Here is a 23541-nt window from a genome sequence, read left to right on the forward strand (position 1 = left end):
TTGCCTCACGGCGCCGAGGTCCCAGGTTCGATCCCGGCTCTGGGTCACTGTCCGTGTGGAGTTTGCACATTCTCCCCGTGTTTGCGTGGGTTTCGCCCCCACAACCCAAAGATGTGTAAGGTAGGTGGATTGAACACACTAAATTGCCCCTTAATTGGAAAAAAATTAATTGGGTACACTAAATTTATTAAAAAAAAAAAAAAAATAGGATTACCCTTTGTGCAAAGTAAGATTGGGGTCGCTCATTGAATAACTGGACAGAAATGGCTAAAGATTTTACATTTAATATAACCAGCGTGGTAGCTGTGGTTCAGTTGGTAGCACGTTTGCCTCTTAGACTGAATAAATAAACATTCGGATTAGGAGCAGGAGAAAGCCATTCTGCCCCTCGAACCTGCTCCACCATTTGATTAGATCATGGCTGATCTGCTCCACTTTCCTGTCCACTCCCAAACCTCTTGACTCCATTTACAATCAAGAATCTATCTGCCTCAACCTTACAAATATTCAGTGGATCTGCCTCCCTTGCTCTCTGGGGAATAGAATTCTGCAGAAGGTTGCATATTCAAGTCCCCCTCCAGGACTTAGCCACGAGACCCAGGGTAACACTTTAGTGCAGCAGTGTTGGAGTGTTGCAGCATCAGAAATGCAGAGCGCCGATCTTGGACCGCTGGCAGGACTTTCTGGTTCCGTGGAAGATGGTCTCTGACAGGGAGTTCACCGGCAGCTGGACGGGCAAGACGATGTGTTGGTCTATGTGTTCTCTGTTTAAACCAGAGAAATCTGATGGCTTTCACGACAGAACGAATATGTCAAATTAGTTGTTTTTCTAATGATGCTGCGGTTTGGAACAGTAGGAGAGTGAAAGAAAATCAAATATTTTTCCAAATGAACCTTTTCATGGGGTCACCGGCTGAGCCAGCATTTTTGGACCATCTCCAATTGCCCTCGAACTGAGCAGTTTGCGAGAGGGCAGTAAAGGATCAATCACATTGCTGTGGGGTCTGCTGTCACATGTAGACCAGACCAGGTGAGGACGGCAGATTTCCTCCCCTAAAGGACATTGGTGAAGCAGCTGAGTCGTCACTGCAATCAATCATTGTTTGGTGTTTACCATTACTGAGATGAGCTTTCAATTCCAGATTTATAAATTCAATTTAAATTCTAGCACCTGTCTTGGCGGGTGGGATTTGAGACCCCTCCCCCCCCAAGATTAGCCTGGTCCGTTAGAATGCTCATCCAGTGACAATATCACTCCACTTCTATCCGCAATTTAATCCTAGAGCAGTGAGTATTATTACTGAACTTGATACTTCTAAGTTTAACATCATTTGCCAATCAAATAGTTACCTGACAATGTTGTGCCTGAGCATGGTTAAAGGATAGTTCTGTCAAAGTCACATTCCTGGATATCCCATGGGCAGCATACTCAGTGCATGCTGCTGAATTTAAGGCCGGTACTTTCCGGATCTTATTGTCCCACCGATGGCGCATTCCCGCCGCAGAATTCCCGGCGGCAAACATAGAAAATAGGAGCAGGAGGAGGCCATTCGGCCCTTTGAACCTGCTCTGCCATTCATTATAATCATGGCTGATCATCCAACTCAATAGCTTAACCCCGCTTTCCCCCATATCCTTTGTTCCCCTTCACCCTAAGTTCTGTATCCAACAGCTTCTTGAAACATGCAATGTTTTGGCCTCAATTACTTCCGGTGGTAATGAATTCCACAGGTCACAGCTCTCTGGGTGAAGAAATCTCTCCTCATCTCTCCTCAATGCTCCACCCCCTTTCCTCAGACTGTGACCCCTGGTTCTGGACACCCCCACCACCGGGAACATCCTTCCTGTATCTACCCTGTCCAGTCCTGTTAGAATGTTATACCTTTCTATAAGACCCCCTCATTTTTCTGCTCTCCAGCGAATACAATACCAACCGAGTCAATATCTCCTCATACGTCAGTCCCGCCTTCCCTGGAATCAGTCTGGTAAACCTTCTCTCCACTCCCTCTATACTGTAGCATGAACATCCTAAGGAGATCCAAACTGCACACAATATTCTAGGGGTGGCCTCAAATCCTCTCGCTATGAAAGGCCAACATACCATTAGTTTTCTTTACTGTCTTCTGTACCTGCATGCTTACCTGCAGTGACTGGTGTACGAGGACACCCAGGTCTCGTTGCACATTTCCTTCTGCTAATTTATGGCTATTCAGATAATAGTCTGCCTTCCCGCTTTTTCTACCAAAGTGGATAGCCTCGCATTTCTCCAAATTATACTGCATCTGCCATTCATTTGCCCACTCAACTTGTCTAAATCACACTGAAGGTTCCTTGCATCCTCCTCACAACTCACCCTCCCACCCAATTTACTGTCATCTGCAAATTTGGAGATCTGACATTTTGTTCCCTCATCTAAATCATTAATATATATTGTGAATAGCTGGGGTCCCAGCACCGATCCCTTCAGAACCCCACGAGTCACTGCCTGCCAATTTCAAAAAGACCCGTTAATTCCTACTCTTTGTTTCCTGTCTGCCAACCGGTTTCCTATCCATCTCAATACACTGCCCCCAATCCCATGCACTTTAATTTTACACACTAATCTCTTATTCTGGACCTTGTCAAAAGCCTTCTGAAAGTCCAAATAAACCACATCCACTGGCTCCCCCTCGTCAACTCCACTGGTTACATCCTCAAACAATTCCAGTAGATTTGTCAAGCATGAGTTCCGCATCATAAGGGGAAGGGGTGCATTCAATGGGAAGCCCCGTTGACAACAGTGGGACCAGAGGATCCCCCCACCAGCCAATAGGAAGCCACCTTCATCATCAAGAAACACGCAGCGGGTTGTGTGGAACATCCCGGCCTACATCTACGTGCCAGGAAGAAGCAATTACAAACATTCCTGCTTCTTCAAACCATGGGCCACGGGCAATCAGCTCCTTCCAGTGATCCATTGTTGACTGAAGAGTAATTAAACCTGTCCTTAAACATGCTTCAGTTCCTTTCCTAAATTCTGAAGGCTTCTTTTAGTTCTTTCATTGGCCTATAAACGTTTGGAAGCCTCTCCTCACAGGGCAAGGGTCCAGGGAAAGTGACATTTCCAATTTACGTCAGGTTTTAAATTTCTAAATACCGCCAGCTGTAAATTTAAATGTTTAAACAAAGGCCTTACCATGAGATAGATAATAGCTGAAAGTGGAGACGGGCAGTTTAATAATGGAAGTGTGAATCTGAGCCTGTCTATATGAAAGTAGACATTCTCTGTTAGGTGCTGCAACCATCGCTTTCAATAGAGTTGAACTGAAGTTTGTTTAGGTTCGGAGGTTTACAAAAATTTCAAATTACTGACAGCAATTGACGGATGTAATTCATCTTTACATTGCCAATTGTAGCACCCAGTCAGTGTCCCTTGATGATTCCAAAACCTTTATCCCCAATATCCAATCTGGGAGGCCATTCAGAATATGGATGACTTTATAAAGAAAGGAACACTTGACGTCAATTTGGAACTTACTGGCCGGAGTTCTCAGGCCGTCGGCATTCACTTTTCCCGCTGGCAGCCCACCCCCGGCAGCGGGTTTCTTGGTGAAGGGTGGTTTCAATGGGAAATCCCATTGACAAGCGGCGGGAAGATAGAATCACGCCACCGGCGAACTGCGCACCGCCAAGAAACGCCGTGGCTGGGGGACCGGAGAATCCCGCCCCCGTTTGCCAGTTTAGAACAATGCCCCATTGTCCAGTAATCACGGTTGAACTTGAAAGAGTCATTTGGATTTAACTTTTCCCATTGCCTTTGGGATCTTGTGTTTTATTTTTTGATCTTTGATTTATTCATTCCCTGAACGTGGCTAGGCCAGCATTTCTTGCCCATCCCTAATTACCTTTGAAATGATGGGTGATGACCCGTCTTCTTCAACCCACTGCAGTCCATGTGGTGTAGGTGCACCCACAGTGCTGTTAGGGAGAGAGGTCCAGGATTTTGACCCAGCGACAGTGAAGGAACGGCCGATGCATTTCCAAATCGGAATGGTGTGTGTTACCTTTTGGTGGTGTCTTGAAGTGCCTGAGTTTTTCTGTCCGTTCTTCACAAACTCAGCACCCTGGCAGTGGGATTGGTTTCATGGCTTTTTCCAGCAAAGATTCGCTGCAATTTATTTTCATAAACCAAATAATTGTTTACCTGATTTATGTATTTAGTTTGGTAAAGATAAAGAAACTTCACAGTTATTATTAATTGTTCTAATACAGATTTATATTTCACCCCCCCCCAGGTTATGTGGATATCCTCCCTTCTATGATGAAAATGACTCCAGGCTGTTTGAACAGATATTAAAGGCAGAATATGAATTTGATTGTCCTTACTGGGATGACATCTCCGAATCTGGTAAGTTGACCGGTAAGAAACTCGCCACGATGCAGCGTGGCCGATAGAAGCCAGGAGACCCCGCTCCCAGGATCTACCCGGCTCGCTATGCCTTGCGTGACGTTGCGATGTGAATCACTTTTTAACAAATCTGTATATTAGAGCGAGACAGCTAGTCTCAGTTTAATGTGCAGATTCCCGAGTTACCCGACGCCTGGGATCAAGGTTCTTCGCCTCGGAGAGTTCAGGCGAGTGCTGTTCAGTGCTGGTCTCCAGGAACAGGGAACAGATGAAATGGCACTCGTGGGGGGGTCTCCAGGGGTTTGGAGGCTCCCAAGTGCATGCCCTTTGGGCAGGATGGCAGCCTAGTACTGCTGGTGCCACCTGGGCACCCTCAAAGTGCCACCTGGGTGTCAGCTGGCATGGGCACTGCCAGGTTGGCACTGCCAAGGTGCCAAACTGGCATGTTTTGTGAGCTGGCGATTAGGCCGGGGTGACTGCACAGGTGTTGGGGGTGTGCTTGGGGAACCTCTCATAGTGCATTGTGGCTTGGGGGAGGGTCAGGGGCCGTGTCGAGGGCCTGGGGTTTGGGACGCCATTTTTAAACGGCCTCCCGATCTCTTGCTATATTAAGTAGTTTCGGCGAGCGGCGTTCCTCAGCGCACAAGGCAGGGCTGTGTGCGGCCGTCTCTAATGCGGGAGGCATTCTATAGATTTGTGTTTCTCAGCGCTGTGAGCACCGGGAAACACGCAACTGGACACGCTCGCAGTGGGACTTTGTTCCCTTGCTGTAAAATTGCACCCCACATTTATTATCTGCCACACATTACTCTGAAAAGGTGATGCTGGACCTTTTCCTTGACTTTTCATTGTGTCAATGGCACTTCCATCAAGATGTTACATCGGAAATTTGATGACGTTGACTCCAGGACAGTGAAGGAATGACACCTTGAAAGAATAGTGGATATATATCCAAGTCAAGGATTGTGTATAGCTTGGAGGAAAATCATGTTGTGGATCTTATCCTCCTCAGTGGTGAAGATCCTGGAGACATTGCCGAGCTTGGCAAGCTGGCACAGTCCATCCTGTATTTTAGTCCTTACTGCAGCAGTTTGCAGGCGGTTCAGGGTGGAGTGGATCCTGGGATTCATGGCAGGACCACCGATCAAGTAGACTGGGTTTTTCATCTGGATGATGCCGGGTTCCTTGAGGCTGAAACGTCCAGAAACGGCAGGGGGGCACTATGGGCGAGAGCAGACGATCCTGCTGCCAGCAAAGGCCGGTAAATTCCGCCCAGGGTTTCTAATTGTCTTCCATGGTCAATGAACAACCAAGAGCTAAAAGAACCGCCAATACCTTCTACGTTTCCATCAAGGTCTGGGAAGCGATTTTCAAGGCAAGATATTCCTTATTGTCATTGATTACCGCACAATGTGGATTGAAGGGGACATTTGCCCAGCAAAAGCAGACATTAAGTTACTGAAGAGAATTTAAGCAACACCTGACACTCTGGACATTGAGGTGTCAGACACTGGTCCAGAATTTGCTCATGAATGATTCCAAGATTTTGGCAAGGAACATGGATTCTTTCAGTAACCGGCTCACTTCATTCTACTCAAGCAAATGGAGGAGCTGAGAGAAATGAAATGAAATGAAAATTGCTTATTGTCACGAGTAGGCTTCAATGAAGTTACTGTGAAAAGCCCCTAGTCGCCACATTCCGGCGCCTGTCCGGGGAGGCTGGTACGGGAATCGAACCGTGCTGCTGGCCTGCTTGGTCTGCTTTAAAAGCCAGCGATTTAGCCGAGTGAGCTGAACTCGGAAAGGCTGGATGATAAAGAATGAGGATCTTAATTTGGCTCTTCTGGGTTACAGAACGTCACCGTCATAAGATAGTTTCGCAGTTGTTGATGGGAAGGAGATTGTGATCACAACTTCCAGTAGAAACTAACACCTAATATCACCTCAAACGACCACTAGCGAGTGTAAAACAGCGTGAGGAGGAACGGAGAGTCAAACAGGCTCGTAACGTTAACCACAGGCACGGACCATAAGACTTATCGGTGTTGAAGCCCGGGGAAAGAGTGTGTAAAGAAGGCATAATAATCAGAAGATCTCCACAACCGACATCATACAGGACTGAGACGAACCAGGAAACAATAAGATAAACTGCAGTGTCTTAATATCCTTGTAAAGAAAGCCAAAGGAAACGTGGGCTCACTACTCAGATCCTGATGAAGAAAAAGAAGAAGGAACAAGACAAAGTTCTAAAGCCAAGCCACCCAGGTGAGGGGCACTCAAACCAACAGGAGGGGGAGTTTGGAATGTCCTCAACCTGAGAAAGAGATCAGAACAAGATCAAGGACATTGGTTAAGGCTCCTCAGAGACAGACCTGTGAAGCCTGAGGCTTGTGGGGGGAGAGATGAAGGAGGCTGTGAATATGATCGGGATAAAGACTTGGGGAGGGGGAAGTGCAGAGTAAAGGGTTCACATCAAAAGCACATAGTGGTGATGTAATGATGATTCAACGACCACACGATTGAGCAACAGAGATCTGGAGGAAGATGAGATTCCAACATTGTGCGGAGGTATCAGGAAGTATAGAGAAGCTGCAAATAAAGAGAAATTGTTTTAACAAACTGGAGTCTCAGCTTACTTTGGGAGAACAGACAAGCCCCAAAGAACCCCATCTGTACCCTGAACACATGACGAAAAAGCGAACAGCCTGATGGTAGATAGTTTGTTTTTCTGCTGACGACTTGCCACTGTGAATTCTCCTTCTCTAATTCTCAGTTTGTCTCCCTCCAAGCTGAAGAGATGTTTTTCCATTTTTAAAATACAGAGAACTTCAATAACCGCTGCCAAAGTTTACAACTGCCAAGGAGAGAAATTATGCATTAATGCAGTAAGGGATAAATACAGCCTTGAAATTAAAGCAAAACAGTTGTTAGGCATATTTATTCACAGGCAATAGGCCTGATCTTTTAATATGTCATAATATTCTCTTTTGCTTTGCCAACGATAATTGAAAGTTTTTGTAATTCCTTGCACACTTCAAAGAGAAATGTACCAATACTTAAGAAAAGGAGATGAAGTGGGGGAAGCTGAATTGTCATTAATGGAGAATATAGAGCGTTACAAGAGTAAGGAGGTTTCCTACTATCTTCTGTTCTATTTATTGATCTGTACGCTTCCTGCGGCCCAGGTAATGACTTGCTCCCACACCTGTGACAAAGTCACTCTTCAGCCAGCCATTAAGTGACACAGGACAGTAACTTAGTCACAACGCTCCGATCACTTTCCATGACCCCAGTCCCGTCCCGGGAACACCCGAAGCAAATTGGTCACTGCCTCTCCATTAATGTTCAAAATCACGTCCTTGACTACGATTGGATAAGCTAAAAATCTCCCCTGGCTGCAAGGGTCTTACGTCAGATGAATTTGTGCTGTTGCAATTGAGCAGAAAATGAACTGTTCCTACTTTGGCAATAACGGAGTCCACAGGATGTCCATTGTAGGAATTACTGACAGTACATTCCCGTCTTAAACCCCACCAAAATTATTTTTCAACTCATTGCTATATGTGAAACCTGCTGGATGTGAAAGTGCTGCTGAATTTTGCCACAGAAAATAGCAAATTACATAATAACAGCCAATGCCAAAGTAACATTAACTGTGAGTAAAGTGCCTTGAAATGCGATCAATCTTTTTGTCTGCCTTTCTCCTTTGGCACCTTGATGGTGTTGGATGCAAACCATTAAACGTTAACTCGTGTTTCAATCTAGGTGAAAAATAAATAAATGTGACATTTCACTCATTTACTAAAAGAATGAAGTCACAAGATTCCATGGTTAAATATTAGAGGAAACAAAAGAGGAAAACGCTAAGGGCAGGATTTCTGACCCCACCACTTCCCCATCAATTGGCAGAATCTTCCGGTCCGCCCATGTCTGCCGCATTTTGTACCACTTGCCCGTCACACTGCCGGGGAACCATCTTCAGAGGAACTGGAAGATCCCACCCATGGGAAAGGTGGGAAAATCCCACTCGAAATGATAATTTAGCTAGTGACCAATATCCTAGAACCCAGAATGAACATAAACTAAACACGATTTAACAGGCAATTTGCAGTCAATTATAAACTGAATTACACAATAAATAACAGAATTAAGACAGATCTTCCGATTTGGCTCAGTCTACATGATGTGTAGGTCATTACACTCAGTCCTTCAAAGCTCTCTTCATAACACAGGGGGCTGGATTCTTCCATCCCGTCCTCCACGGGCGAGACGCAGACAATGGAAAGGTCCATTGACATTGGGCGGAGTTGCACGGTTGCCAAGCGGACGTGGACAGAGAATCCCGCCCAGAATCTCAGCTCGTCTCCTTTTAGGATGTTGATGGATTCCCCAGCCACCAGCAGAGTGCAGCCAACCCAAGTTCCACGGGTACAGTCTTCGCCAAAACTGGCAGACGTCTGCAGAACCTCTTCAACTTGGTCTGGATGGTGTTGATCCAAAGTTATCGTCAAGTGTCAAAAACCACTGCAGCAACGTGTTCTCAGCTTCGATTCCAGGGCTCGTTGTCTAAGGAAGGGGCATCCATCCTGCTCAAAGCAGGTTGTTAATCAGCCCGCAAAATCCCTCTGAATCTCCAAACCATGATCCATGGCAGAAAAGAATCTGAACATACGCAAAGCAAAACACAAACATGTGACCTCACAGCCAACATAGCTCAAAAATATTATACTTTCAGACATGATACATTTTGGTCAGTGAAATAAGGAAAGGCAATAGAAACTAAAGGTGCATTTTAAAGGTGGTGCAGGAACAGAAAGATCTGCGGGTGTATGTACAGTCTATAAGGGTGCCTGAGGTTGGCAGAGACAGAACGAAGCAAAAGCAATCCTTGGCTTTACTGATGCAGGCACATAATAGATAGAAAAGCAAAGAAGCCATGCTGAGCCTTCATAAAACACTGGCTAGGCCCCAGATGGAGTATTGTGCTCAATTCTAGGGACTGCACTTTAGGGAGGATGTCAAGACCAAAAAGAGGGAGTAGAAGCGAGACGGCACGGCGGCACAGTGGTTGGCACGGTGGCACAGTGGTTAGCACTGCTGCCTCGCAGCGTCAGGGACCCGGGTTCAATTTCCAGCCTCAGGTGACTGTCTGTGTGGGACTTGCACTTCCTCTCTGTGTCTGAGTGGGTGTCAACCGGGTGCTCCGGTTTCGTCCCACAGTCCAAAGACATCCAGGTTAGGTCAATTGGGCCATGCTAAATTTCCTCTTAGTATCCAGGGGCATACAGATTAGGTTATAGGAGTGGGACTCGGTAGGGTGCTGTTTCAGAGGGTCGAGATGCAGAGTCGATGGGCCGAATGGCCTCCTTCTGCACTGTAGGAATTCTATTCTGCCAGAATGGTACCAGGGATGAAATTCTGCAGTTAGTGAGTGACTGGAGAAGATGCATTTGTTCTGCTTGGAGCAGAGAGGGTTAAGTGAAAATTTGATCGAAATCATGAACCGTTTTTATGGAGTAAAAATGGAGAAACCATTTCCAGTGGCAGAAAGATAGGTAAGCAGATGTAACTGGGAGAAAAATCCCATTCCAGTCGATTAATAGACACAAGACTTTTACTTTTTTTGTGAGGGCCACAAAGAATCCAGCACGAGTTGTAGAATAGAAAGAAATAACATTTATTTACAATAAAAAATTATATACAACAGCAGCAGCAACTCCCTTGCTGCTCACTCCTCTCTCAAGCTGGCTCTATACTGGCCAGCTCTGTTTATGCAGGGAATCTGCTCATGATTTCTCCGCCCTCCTCATTTGGGAAGCTCATGCTACCTAAGGATTGTGGGATTGCCATTAGTCCCCAGCCAGTGGTAAGCAGACAGGTTATAACAACTTTTGAATCAAATCTCTTTGTTAAAAGAAGAGAAAACAAGTATAAAACTCCCACTGCTACTACCAGAAAGGCTTTGCCACATAATGTATCCAAAACCCTTAAATGGATCTACCTTCCCTCACTATTGCTGCAAGTTCCTGAGCACAGGTTTGAAACAGACAATACTTATCCAGTAGCTCTTTGTGAACTTGCGGCGACTTCACCACCTTGTCTCGCTGGCTGGTCACGAAGCAGGGATGAGACTCCATCAAGCGGGAGGTGTGAGGTTCCTTCTCGATCGTTCGTCCTGCGGGTCATCGATAATACATCCAAATCTGTGACTATTTCTGTACCTTTCTTGGGGCTGTGTGTCTGATCACCCATTTGCACTCCTACGCGCAGCCGTCGGAATTCTTTTTCCCACTGGCAGCGGCCTCCCGTCCGCAGGTTTCCCAGCTTCCCAGTGGGAAATCCCATTGACAAGTGGCGTGAAGGCAGAATCCAGCCGCCAGCGAATGGCGCGCTGCCGAGAAACAGGCGACTGGGGAGGGGGGCCCATTGTCTCTTTTAACTTGGCCACATTTCCCATCATGCTTCAGTGTGCTCTTAATCGGCCGTATTCCCCATAACGCCGGGGCGCGGAGTCAACCCAGAGTTCACGGATTTAAAGAAATCAGCAAACGAACTCGAGGTGGAGCGGTGAATGTTATTTTGCACAGGCACTGTTGGATTCGGAAATACTCTGCTTCAAGGGGAGTGGAATCAGATTCAATGACAATGAAAGACATTTTATTGAAATATAGGGATAGAGCAGAGGAGCGGTATGCACTGGAAACTTCTACCATCGAGCTGGCACAGGTGCAATGGACGGAATGGCTTCCTCGTTTTCTGTATTATTCTAGAATTCTATGATGCAATAATTGGCACAAAGGGTCAGGATAGTTTCTCAAACAATTTCTTCACTCTGGTTTCATCCACCAATTTGTTTTCCACCCAGGTAAGGAAGACCACAAGATGTAGGAGCAGAAGTAGGCCATTCAGCCCATCGAGTCTGCTCCGCCATTCAATGAGATGATGACTGATCGGATATAATCCTCAACTCCACTCTCCCACATTAACCCCATAACCCTTGATTCCTTAACTGGTTGAAAATTTGTCTATCTCACTTAACGACCCAGTCCCTAAAGTCCTTTGCGGTGAAGAATTACTGAAACTGCAGCACGCTAGCACAGTGGTTAGCACAGTTGCTTCACAGCTCCAGAGTCCCAGGTTCAATTCCCGGCAGCAACAAAAGTACTTAACTGAGGTTTGGTGGGGTTGGTAGTGAAGTGCTTAGCAATTTCCATTTTAGCCGCTGTTCCTCGGGTATCTTAGATCAGGTGTAGCTGTGAACGGTGCTTTTAACGGAAGAGGCTCAGTGGGCTGATTTCTCTACTTCGAACTGTTCTTGGAAAGGTTACAATAGGCTCATTACTGACACTTCAATACATCATTCCCTTGCCGCATTGCTAGAAAGTGATTTTTTTTCTACACCTTTTACGTTTACGTACAGTACAAAGAACTAATTCTCATCAATTGTTTTTTTTTCAGCAAAAGATTTTATAAAACGATTGATGGAGAAAGACCCAAACAAGCGTTATACATGTGAGCAAGCATTAAGACACCCGTGGTAAGCAGGACTACATTCAATTTAATAGATTAGATTCTCGTCTGCTTATCCAGGTATTTACCAATTATACTTTGGGCCTCTGCGGAATCTGCAAGACATATCTAATTCCTTTGTAATATCAGTCAGGTGACTGTATCATATTAGCTTTCGGTCAACCATCTCATTGTGGATTTCAACAAGTGGATTTTTATCGCATTGAGTTTCTCTTCCTCTCTCTCTCTCTCTCCCTCTTTCCCTCTCACAGACACAGATTGACCCTCATGCAGAGAACTGCATTTATTTTAAAGTCGTTCATATTAACTAGCTTGAAATAGATTACTGAGAAAAGTGACCATACACCTGGAGAGATAGGAAAATGGTGCTGCCTGTGTTCCTTTACCACAAGCCAGGATTATAGAAAATTGACCACGTCAACTGTTATTTGTAAAGTAAACCACAGAGGTTAGTCTGAATTTGTGGCTGCCTCAACCCTTTCATAAGGGCATGGGAATGTCTTCAGTTTAAGAATGCTTTGTTAATATCCACTGGTCAAGCTCTTGTTGAACTAGACACTGGACTGTTAAACACTGCAGTCTGAACCAGGTCTGTTTACATGGTAATTAGTAGTCACATCTTTCTCTTGTTTCTCTCCACACTTCCCTCTTGTCTTCTCAAAGCTCATCTTGCCCACGAGACCCCGCTCCCTGTTCCCTCACTCCTATTGCCGTTAAGCTGATGATCACCCAACTTCACCTCCTGGCCTCCATGTTATCCGATATTGTAAAGGGTCCTTTCTCTTGTGGTGGTCTCTTTCTCTCTTTATATCCCTCTCCTCAAAAAGACCAACCCTCGATCTCTTTCTTCTCGAAAAACAACCATCCCATATACAACATCCCTTTCCACTCAAAGGTCCGAGTTGAATCCAGTGACGGACTAAGACCGCACACTATGGGCGCAATTCTTCCCCCCCCCCAACGCCGGGTGGGAGAATCGCGGGGGCGCCGGGCGAGTCCCGCCACGCCGTCCCAGCACCCGTACGCAATTCTCCCACAACCCCCCCCCAAACCGGCGCGGCGGGATTTACGGCTGGCCGCTCGGAGAATCACCGTTTGTAACGGGCGAGCGGCGATTCTCCGGCCCGGATGGGCCGAGCGGCCTGCCCAATATGACGTGTTCCCACCGACGCCGTCCACACCTGGTCGTTGCCGGCGGGAACAGCACGGGAACGCTGGGGGTGCGGCCTGTGGGGGGGAGGGGCGATCCAGCACCGGGGCGGGGGGGCTCAAAAGGGGTCTGGCCCGCGATCGGTGCACACCGATCGGCGGGCCGGCCTCTCTGAAGGAGGACCTCCTTTCCTCAGCCGCCCCGCACGATCACTCCGACATTTCTTGCGGGGCGGCTGCGGAGGACGGCAACCGCGCATGCGCGGGTGACGTCACATACGCGGTGCCGGCTGCGTAATTTACCCGGTGCCACTTTTACGCGGCACCAAGGCCTGGCGCGCATAAATGACGCGGCGCCGCTCCTAGCCCCCCCCCCCGGGGGTGGGAGAATAGGGGGCGAGGAGCGGCCTCCGATGCCGGAGTGAAACACTCCGGCGTCGGGACTTAGTCTCCCGATGGGAGAATCTCGCCCTATATGTAGATATGTTCAGCATTGTTTCTAAAAAAAATTTAAACCGAAGAACTTTAAAATGTCTGAAACTATGTCTCTCTGTGACCCCACAACAAAAGAAGCCACGACCTGGCAGTTTTAGGAAAATTCACACCTCGTTATCTCTGGGGGGGCCCTAACGACCATGTGGACTGTGCAGCCCAATATCAAAGAGAGCGACACTAAGGCTATCTTCATTTAATAACCCATATTCTGTCCAGAATGAGACGGGTCATCTGCTAATATATAAACCCTATAACCTTCCTTTCAATTCATGATGTCTGAGATATTTAACAGTGGTTGGAATCCAGACAATGGAGAGACAAACTTTATCAGGGATGGTGGAGAGTTGGGCCTCTGGCTTGTGGAACAGATATCACAGAATCGCAGAATAATACAGTGCAGAAAAGGCCCTTCGGCCCATCGAGTCTGCACCACCACATGAAAGGCTCCTGATCTGCCAATCCTAATCCCATTTGCCAGCACTTGGCCCATAGCCTTGAATGTTAAGACGTGCCAAGTGCTCATCCTGGTACTTTTTAAACCCGCCCAGGCAGTGCGTTCCAGACCGTCACCACTCTCTGGGTGAAAAGGTTTCCCCTCAAATCCCCCCTGAACCTCCTGCCCCTCACCTTGAAGTTGTGTCCCCTCATAACCGATCCTTCAACTAAGAGGAACAGCTTTTCCCAATCCATCCTGTCCATGACCTTCATAATCTACACCTCGATCAGGTCGCCCCTCAGTCTTCTCTGCTCCAGCGAAAACAACCCAAGCCTATCCAACCTCTCTTCATAACTGAAATGTTCCATCCCAGGCAACATCCTGGTGAATCACCTCTGCACCCCCTCCAGCGCAATCACATCCTTCCTATAACGTGGTGACCAGAACTGCACACAGTGTTCCAGCTGTGGCCTCACCAAAGTTCGATACAACTCCAACATGACTTCCTTACTTTTACAATCGATGTCCCGATTGATAAAGGCAAGTGGCCAATATGCCTTTTTCACCACCCTATTAACCTGCCCTTCTGCCTTCAGAGATCTAGGGCGAAATTCTCTGCAGACCGTCGTAACGCCGATTTCCGGCGAGCAAAATTGGTGTAGATGACTCCGGCGTGGGGGCCTTCTTTTAGGCGGCTTTTCTCCGTTCCCGGAGGGGCCAGCAGCGGACTGACGCGATACGTGTCAGTTTCACCAGCTGCGGAAGTGGTGAGACCCGGCGTTTTGGGGGGGGGGGGGAGGAGGAGAGAGACAGACCGGCATTTTGGGGGGGGGAGGGAGGAGGAGGAGAGAGACAGACCGGCATTTGGGGGGGGGGGAGGGAGGAGGAGGAGAGAGACAGACCGGCATTTGGGGGGGGGGGGGAGGAGAGAGACAGACAGGCATTTTGGGGGGGGGGGGAGGAGGAGGAGAGAGACAGACCGGCATTTGGGGGGGGGAGAGAGAGAGAGAGACAGAACGGCATTTGGGGGGGGGGGGGGGGGGGGGGAGGAGGAGAGAGACAGACCCGGCATTTTGTGGGGGGGGGGGAGGGAGGAGGAGAGAGACAGACCGGCATTTGGGGAGGGGGGGAGGAGAGAGAGAGAGAGACAGACCGACATTTGGGGGGGGGGAGGAGGAGAGAGACAGACCCGGCATTTTGGGGGGGGAGGGGGGGGGGGAGGGAGGAGGAGAGAGACAGACCGGCATTTGGGGGGGGGGGGGGGGAGAGAGAGAGAGAGACAGACCGGCATTTGGGGGGGGGGGGGGGAGGAGAGAGACAGACCCGGCATTTTGGGGGGGGGGGGGGGGGGGAGGGAGGAGGAGAGAGACAGACCGGCATTTGGGGGGGGGGAGAGAGAGAGACAGACCGGCATTTGGTGGGGGAGGGGGGAGAGAGAGAGACAGACCGGCATTTGGGGGGGGAGAGAGAGAGACAGACCGGCATTTGGTGGGGGAGGGGGGAGAGAGAGAGACAGACCGGCATTTGGGGGGGGGGGGGGAGAGAGAGAGAGACAGACCGGCATTTGGGGGGGGGGGGGAGAGAGACAGACCGGCATTTGGGGGGGGGGGGGAGGAGGAGAGAGACAGACCCGGCATTTGGGGGGGGGGGAGGAGGAGAGAGACAGACCCGGCGTTGGGGGTTTGCGGCGTTGAGTTGAGAGGAGAGGGGGGGGTGGGTTTGCGGCGTTGAGTTGAGAGGGGGGGTGGCGTTGGAGGGAGGTAGGGGTGGTGAAGGGGGTAGGGGTGGTGAAGGGGGTAGGGGTGGTGAGGGGGGGGTTGGGGTAGGGGCAGCGTCGTGCAGAGGAGGGGGCGACGGATGCCCGGGGCCAACGCACCGTCGCCCCCCCCTCTGCACGCAGCTGCCCCTACCCCAACCCCCTCCCCTCACCACCCCTACCCCCTTCATCACCCCTACCCCCCTCCAACGCCGCACCCCCCCCCCCCACTAACGGAGGAAGGAAGGGGGGGAGGAGGAAGGAAGGGGGGAGGAGGAAGGAAGGGGGGAGGAGGAAGGAAGGGGGGGAGGAGGAAAGAAGGGGGAGGAGGAAGGAAGGGGGGGAGGAGGAAGGAAGGGGGGGAGGAGGAGAGAGGGGGGGTGTGGGTACCGGCCTTCAGAGGAGGGGGGGGTGTGGGTACCGGCCTTCAGAGGGAGGGGGACGGGGTGTGGGTACCGGCGTTGAGGGTGGGGGGTTGCGGCGTTGCGAGAGATGGGGGGGCGGCGTTGGAGGGGGGTAGGGGTGGTGGGGAGGGGGGTAGGGGTGGTGGGGAGGGGGGTAGGGGTGGTGGTTGGGGTAGGGGGCAGCGGCGTACAGAGGGGGGGCGACGGTGCGTTGGCCCCGGGCATCCGTCGCCCCCCCCTCTCTGCACGCCGCTGCCCCCAAACCCCCCCCCATGCCGCAACGCCCCCCCGATGCCGCAACTCCCCCCCGATGCCGCAACCCCCCCCCCGATGTCGCAACCCCCTCCGATGCCGCAACCCCCCCCCGATGCCGCAACCCCCCCCCGATGCCGCAACCCCCCCCCCCCGATGCCGCAACCCCCCCCCCCCCCGACACTGAACGGCGTCAACCATCATCAATGGTTGACGCCGTTTTAAAGGTACTGTGATTTTCGCCGACGTGACCCGTGGCCACATCGGCGGGACTTCGGCCCATCCGGGCCGGAGATTTGTGGAAAAAAAAATATAATGAAATCCCGCCGGCGCCAGCTGTTTTCAGAGGCTGCCGGCGGGATTTGCACAGCGCCGGTTTTTGGCCGGTCAGAGAATTTAAAACCCTGAGGGAGCGGGAATAACGCCGCTGCCGGCCGATTCTCCGACCCTGCGTGGGGTCGGAGAATTTCGCCCCTAATGTTGTCTTCCAGAACCGCATCGACTCAGTCTGCTGAATAATAGAAAAGAACTAGATGAGTGTAAATGGGTGAACCTCCGAGAGCTCCCTCCTCAACAGCTCTGTGGGTATCTGGAGTGTTACTTTGTGGATGTGAGGTGTGGAGCTTACAGAAAGAGACCAACTTGCTAAATACATTTGAAATTTCAGGTTTAGAGGAGAATAGAGAGGATCAGCTGGACAGGAACAATAATCAATGATGAAGTGCTGAGGAAGGTGAATAAAGAAAGAAATTTGCTGAACATATTAGGAAAAGGCAGAGAAATTGGGTGGGAGACATATTGTGGTAGTATGACTAGGGGGTATTGCGGTACCTTGGAAGTGAGCTGCTATTGGTGCAGAGGACTCGCTGCCCATTGGCCCGGGTAAGTCATGTGCCTCTCAGCCGATTGGCTGAGAGGTAGGTAGCTCCGCCTACAAGGCGGGATATAAGAACCCGTGCTTCCCGGCAGTTGGCCTTTCTTCTGTACGTCTGCTGCCGGGCACACATCTTGTGCATTAAAGCCTATCGTTTGGATCTCATCTACGTTTTGTGTCCAATTGATGGTGCATCAATTTATTACACAAGATTTTAACGGATGGAGCTTGGTATCAGGCCAGAGTGACTTCGACTCAGCCCACATGCAGCAAATGCAACAGCTGCATTTAAACACTGGCTGGCTTGTTTCAATAGTTATTTGAGCACAGCCGAAAACCGCCCGACGAGGGAACAAAAACTACACATCCTCCACTCGTGTGTGGGCACCGCCGTGTACACGCTCATAGAGGACACGACAGACTACAATGCGGCCATGGCCTTGCTAAATGGACATTTCATCCGGCCGGTGAACCAGGTCTCCGCTCGGCATTTACTGGCCACGAGACAGCAATTCCCTGGAGAGTCTTTAGACGAATTCTACCAGACCCTCCTTGTTCTGGGGAGAAACTGCGCCTGCCCACAAGTTTCTGTGGCCGAGCACACCGAACTTTTAATCAGAGACGCTTTCGTGGCGGGTATTCAATCTTCCCAGATCCGCCAGAGACTCTTAGAGAAAGAAACTTTAAGCCTCGCCTCCTCCCTAGATGTCGCTAATCGCAACGCCCGCGCATACGCTCCCGACCGCGCGGCGGGCAGCATGGAACCCGATCCCCCTCACCTCCGCAGACTCGGACCCCCCTCAGGCCTGCGCCGCAGGGCGCCCCGATAAACCTACGGGGCCCCGCTGCTACGTTTGCGGCCAGGCCAAGCACCCCCGCCAGCGCTGCCCGGCCCGCACCGCAACCTGTAAAGGCTGCGGCAAGAAGGGCCACTTTGCGGCCGTTTGCCAGTCCAAGGCGGTCGCTGCAGTCCCGAGCAGCGACCGCGGGTCTCCCTCCCCCCCCCCCCCCGCTCTCCTCAGGGGCCCCGTGCGGCCCGCGGACCTCGCTGCCCCCACCCCCCACCGCCATGTGCGATCCCGGGCGCCACAATTTTGGGCCCCTGACACCACGTGCGATCCCCGGGCACCGCCATTTTGTTCACCCCCACACCACGTGCGGCCGACGGGTGCCGCCATCTTGGATCGGCACCGAGGACCCCGCAGGCGACTGCTCTCTGCCAGATGACGACTCGGAGTTCCTGCCACGACTCGCCTCAGTAACATTGGATCAGTCGAGTTTAAAAACTATAAGCTCTTCATTTTTTCCCCACCTCTGCGCGGCAGCACTCCTGGGGTTAGATTTCCAGCGCAATCTCCAGAATTTAACGTTCAAATTCGGCAGCCCTATGCCCCCCCCCCCCCCCCCCCCTTACTGTCTGCAGCCTCGCGTCCTTCAAGGTCGATCCCCCATCCTTGTTTGCAAACCTCACCCCGGATTGCAAACCCGTCGCCACCAGACCCCGAACGCATGCACCCTTGATGGAGCTTCCCCTCCCCCACTCCCTCAAAGCCCTCAAGCGCTGTTTGGGCTTCTTTTCATATTACGCCCAGTGGGTCCCCAATTACGCCGACAAAGCCCGCCCACTCATCCGGTCCACCACGTTTCCCCTGTCGATGGAGGCCCGCCAGGCCTTTAGCCGCATCAAAGCAGATATTGCAAAGGCCACGATGCATCCTATCGACGAGTCCCTCCCATTCCAGGTCGAGAGCGACGCGTCTGATGTTGCTCTGGCGGCCACCCTCAACCAAGCTGGCAGACCCGTGGCCTTCTTCTCCCGTACCCTCCACGCTTCCGAAATCCGACATTCCTCGGTCGAGAATGAAGCACAGGCCATAGTTGAAGCTGTGCGACACTAGAGGCACTATCTGGCCGGCAGGAAGTTTACCCTCCTCATAGACCAACGGTCAGTGGCCTTCATGTTCGATAATGCAGAGGGGCAAGATAAAGAACGATAAGATCTTGCAGTGGAGGATTGAGTTGTCCACGTACAACTACGACATCTTGTATCGTCCTGGGAAGCTAAACGAGTCTCCTGATACCATGTCCCGCGGCACCTGTGCCAACGCACCGCCTCCGAACCCTCCACGCGAACCTCTGCCACCCGGGGGTCACCCGCTTTTTCCATTTCATAAAGACCCGCAACCAGCCCTACTCCATCGAGGAGGTCAGGACGGTGACCAGGGAATGCCACATCTGCTCGGAGTGCAAACCGCACTTCTACCGCCCTGAACAAGCGCATCTGATTAAGACTTCCTGCCCCTTTGAACGTCTCAGCATGGACTTCAAAGGTCCCCTCCCCTCCAACAACCTCAACACGTACTTCCTCAACGTGATTGACGAGTACTCCCGCTTCCCTTTCGCCATCCCCTGCCCTGACATGACCACGACCACCATTATCAAAGCCCTACACACCGTCTTCTCCCTGTTCGGTTACCCCGCATACATCCATAGCGATCGGGGACAACTCGATCCTCCACCATATGGATCAATCCGTTGACAGCAGCCCCCCCGGCGATTCTCCGGGTCCCAATGGGGCGAGTGGCCGACGGGATTGGCCGAGTCCAGCCGGTGTGGATTACTCACCACCCACACAGTGGGACCTGGAAGGTGAGTGTGCGGAGGCCGTCTTGGAGGGGGCGCGGGGGGATCCAACCCCAGAGGGGGGGCCCCCCATGATGGCCTGGCCCGCGATCGGGGGATCGGCGGGCGCGCTGGTTCCATGGGGGCCTACTTTACTCCACGCCGGGTCCCTGCAGGGCTCCGCCATATTGCCCGTGGATGGCGCGGACAAGGGAACCCCTGCGCATGCGTGGAAATATGCCGGCCGTTCCGTGCATGCGCGGACTCACGCACACCGTTCCCCACCGGCTGAAGCTGCGGGGACGACTACAGCGGCAGCCTAGCCCCTGAGAAAGGTGAGAACCCCTCACTTTCGGGGGCCGTTGACACCGGAGTCGTTGGCGACGATTTTCACGATGGCGTGGGGACATAGCCCCATTTTTAGAGAATCCCGCCGAAAAACGGGTTTGGCACCATGTGACAGACCCGTTCCCAGTCTCTGCCCCCGCACCGCTGCCCATAGTGAGCTGCCCACACAGGCAGGAGCATGCAAAGTGCTGATTAGCATGCATCCGCATGTAATGAACAGGCTGGAAGCCAGTTATGCCCCCTGGCTCGTTGCTCTGACCTACACAGTGGGAAATCCCCCGGCGGACATTGGCCTAAGTATAGCCAAACACAACCCTGGTGAGCTGGGCCCTAAGGGGGTTCAAGGGGAACATCCCACAGCTAATGTGCCGCTCTGCCTCTGCCAGGCTACAGGGAGGGGGGGTGGGGGCGGTTCCCCAAGGGTCTTGGGGATTGGGTGGGATCAGACTGTTGGTGTGGTGCTGATCCCTGGCCCCTTCCCGGGATGGGGGTCCCGTGTCTGGATCGCCCCTTCCAACCCTGAGCAACCTGGAGATCATTCTTGGCATGGTGATCGTAGACAGTCCTCTGTTCAACAACATCCTCCTGATCTGTCTTTTTAAACTCTGTAGTGGGTTCCTCACCCTGAATTGCACTGCATGACAGCTGGTGAGCAGTCCAGGCAGTTCAGTGAGGAATCAATGTCGGAACACTTTCCCTTTTCCTAACATCTGCTTCCTTTGCCCTGTACCTGTGAAACTGCAGCTTTTTGAAGTGTCCGAGGCTTCCTCAAAAGTCCACAACACTTGAAAATGCTTTAAATCCCCTGAGATCCTTTGAAATGCTAGGCATCCATTCAATTTCACAGAGCAATACCTTTTCACTAGCCTGTGATTGACAGCTTAATGGTTCAGATTCAGTTGCTAGGGGGTTTGTTTATTTATCTTTCCCTTCATGCTTGAATGCATCTCAAGTACCCTGCTTTGATGCTAACCACAATGTTTATAACACTCCTGCTATGATTGACAGCTCCTGACCACATCACGGCAGCTCAGTGGTTTTACATCCTCTTTAGGTTGGAAACCTGTGTGCTCTCTACTGGGCATATATTTGCTTGGTCAAGGATGGTGACTCACCCCTGGGCACCTCACCTAGTGCCAGCGGAGAGTCCCGATTCTCCGCTGGTGAGAGCACTTAGACTCCGGACTCTCTAAGAGTTCTAACTCTCTGTGGCTTCTTAAATACCTGAATTCTTGCACCTGTTCTATTTCTCTTCCTTCTATAAATATATGAATATTTCTTTGAGATTTTGAGATATGCATCACTTTAGTTTGCTGGTGTTCACGTTCATTCCAGCGATTATGCTGGCGGCTCCAAGTCTAATGGTTCTTGCAGCAACCGCAGAAGCGCTTTGTCATCTGCAAATCTACCTGATGTTGTAGTTCATCCCCCACAATCTGAATGCCAGATTCTGCGTCTTCCAATGCCTCTTTGACCACTGCTTCTGCACAGAGAATGAAGAGGACTGGTGATGAACAATACCTTGATGAATCCCTCTTTCAACTACACAGGGTGCTAACTCTCCTCTCACATCACTGTTTGGCCCATGTTTAGATTCCTTTGGAGTCTCCTATCTCCAGTCTACTCTCAGCCTGACAGAGAGCTTAATCCGGACGACCCAATCAAATGATTGTACAAAATCCTGAAAACGAACATATACTTCCTTTGCAAACCCTAACCTGCGTTCACTCATTGATCTTACATTACAAATGGCTTCTCTCATCCCTCTTTCTCCCTGCAATCCAAACTGCTCAGCTCCATCGTCGTTCTGTGCCTTCTCACTCACTCTAACGTCTGATGAATGTTGGCATTTGTTCAAGTATGAAATAGATGTCTTCACCAAAACTTTGTTCACAATTCCGTTATTCTAATGTGGCGAATGCAGTTGAAAAATTGGATATTCGAGGGCTTCAGCAGCACTGAATTGTTTGTGGTTCATGGAGTGTTTGATCATCTTTCTATACCCTTCCATCACATTCCCGAACAAATATAATTCTAGCTTTTTTAGACAGTGAATGATCGTGGTGTCGATGGGCTTATTCCTCGTATCCACTCCGTAGTGAACTGTGTGTGTGCATTCCCGAGGGGTTTACAATTACTACTGTTCTGACTCTGCACATGCACCAGACAGCTGTAGTCAGTCTCCAATCTCTCACTTGCCCTCAGTTCTCCATCCCACAGAAATATATATGAAATCCATATCAGGCGCTTATTTAGAAGCCGGCTGAGAATTCCAGAGGAACTCCAGTGAGTATTCCCAGTGTGCTCTAAAATCAGCATGTATAACTCTGCAAACATTTAGAACCTTACAATGTTTCGCTGCACATCTGCAATGGATGTGAAAATTCTCCAGTTTAACGGCCGTTAAAGTTATATTTTTCACTTACACCCAGGTTAAATGAATGGTATTCTAGTGAAATTCCAAATTATTTACAGACCTAATGGGTACGAGATTACTAAATAAGTTAGATTTTATAGAGACAGCTGTAGGCAGGCTGGTCCCAGCAATCTGTCCCTGCTGTTTAGCTGTCTGACTCTCAGTCGACTGTCTAGCCTGGAAGCATTTAAATTGTTATCTGCACTTTGTCAACACAGCCTCGCCTATCAGTTAATTAATTCTCCAACTTTAGAATCCAGGGAATAATGAAACAGCAGCATTCCAATTTATAGACTTATGTAGACAGTCCTTAAATCTTTGGTAATAAATGAATTCACATGGTTTCACTGGTTACATGGATCAAAAGTGACTGGAGGGTTTGTTAACACCGCTTAATGGGCAGTGTGTATAATATATTTTCAGTTAAATTATCCAGTGTTTTTGGATGGCATTTTGAGCTGTGCAGCCGTGTTTTCGAAAATGCAAACACAATGCAGGAGCTCTGACTTTCTATATGGCGATTCTCCAATGTTTCTGTGAATTGAAACAGTTTTACAATTCAGCATTTTTAGGAGCGAATTCAGAGTCTATCAAAAGCTGCAGTGACTGTTCATGTGATCCTTTCTCAAAGAACCCACTCTTGGTTTAACTATCTTCTCCCAGTACAACCTTATGTTGGACACCGTTTTCCTCTTCCAGGTCCCATGACCAGTTCTCACTTTTCACTCCACTCTCTCCTTGAATCCATCCAGTTTCTGCTGTGTACAAAGCATCCTTTGTGACTGGCCATAGTGTGTAGCTTCCTTCTTGGCTTCGCAGTGGCATTTGCCACATTGACCATGCAGTTCTTCTGCAGTGCCTCTCCTCTGTTG

The 23541-nt window shown here is 50.2% G+C and overlaps 1 protein-coding gene across 1 annotated transcript in view; it reads left to right on the plus strand.

Moving 5' to 3' along the window:
- Positions 1-23541, plus strand: part of camk1da (calcium/calmodulin-dependent protein kinase 1Da) — a 432129-nt gene that overhangs the window by 384413 nt on the left and 24175 nt on the right. The window contains exons 7-8 of the mRNA XM_038811923.1: positions 4275-4387; positions 11846-11924. Coding sequence (XP_038667851.1) covers positions 4275-4387; positions 11846-11924 — 192 coding nt within the window. The remainder of the gene's footprint in view (positions 1-4274; positions 4388-11845; positions 11925-23541) is intronic.

This window comes from Scyliorhinus canicula, chromosome 11 (assembly GCF_902713615.1).
Source record: "Scyliorhinus canicula chromosome 11, sScyCan1.1, whole genome shotgun sequence".
Classification (NCBI taxonomy): Eukaryota; Metazoa; Chordata; class Chondrichthyes; order Carcharhiniformes; family Scyliorhinidae; genus Scyliorhinus; species Scyliorhinus canicula.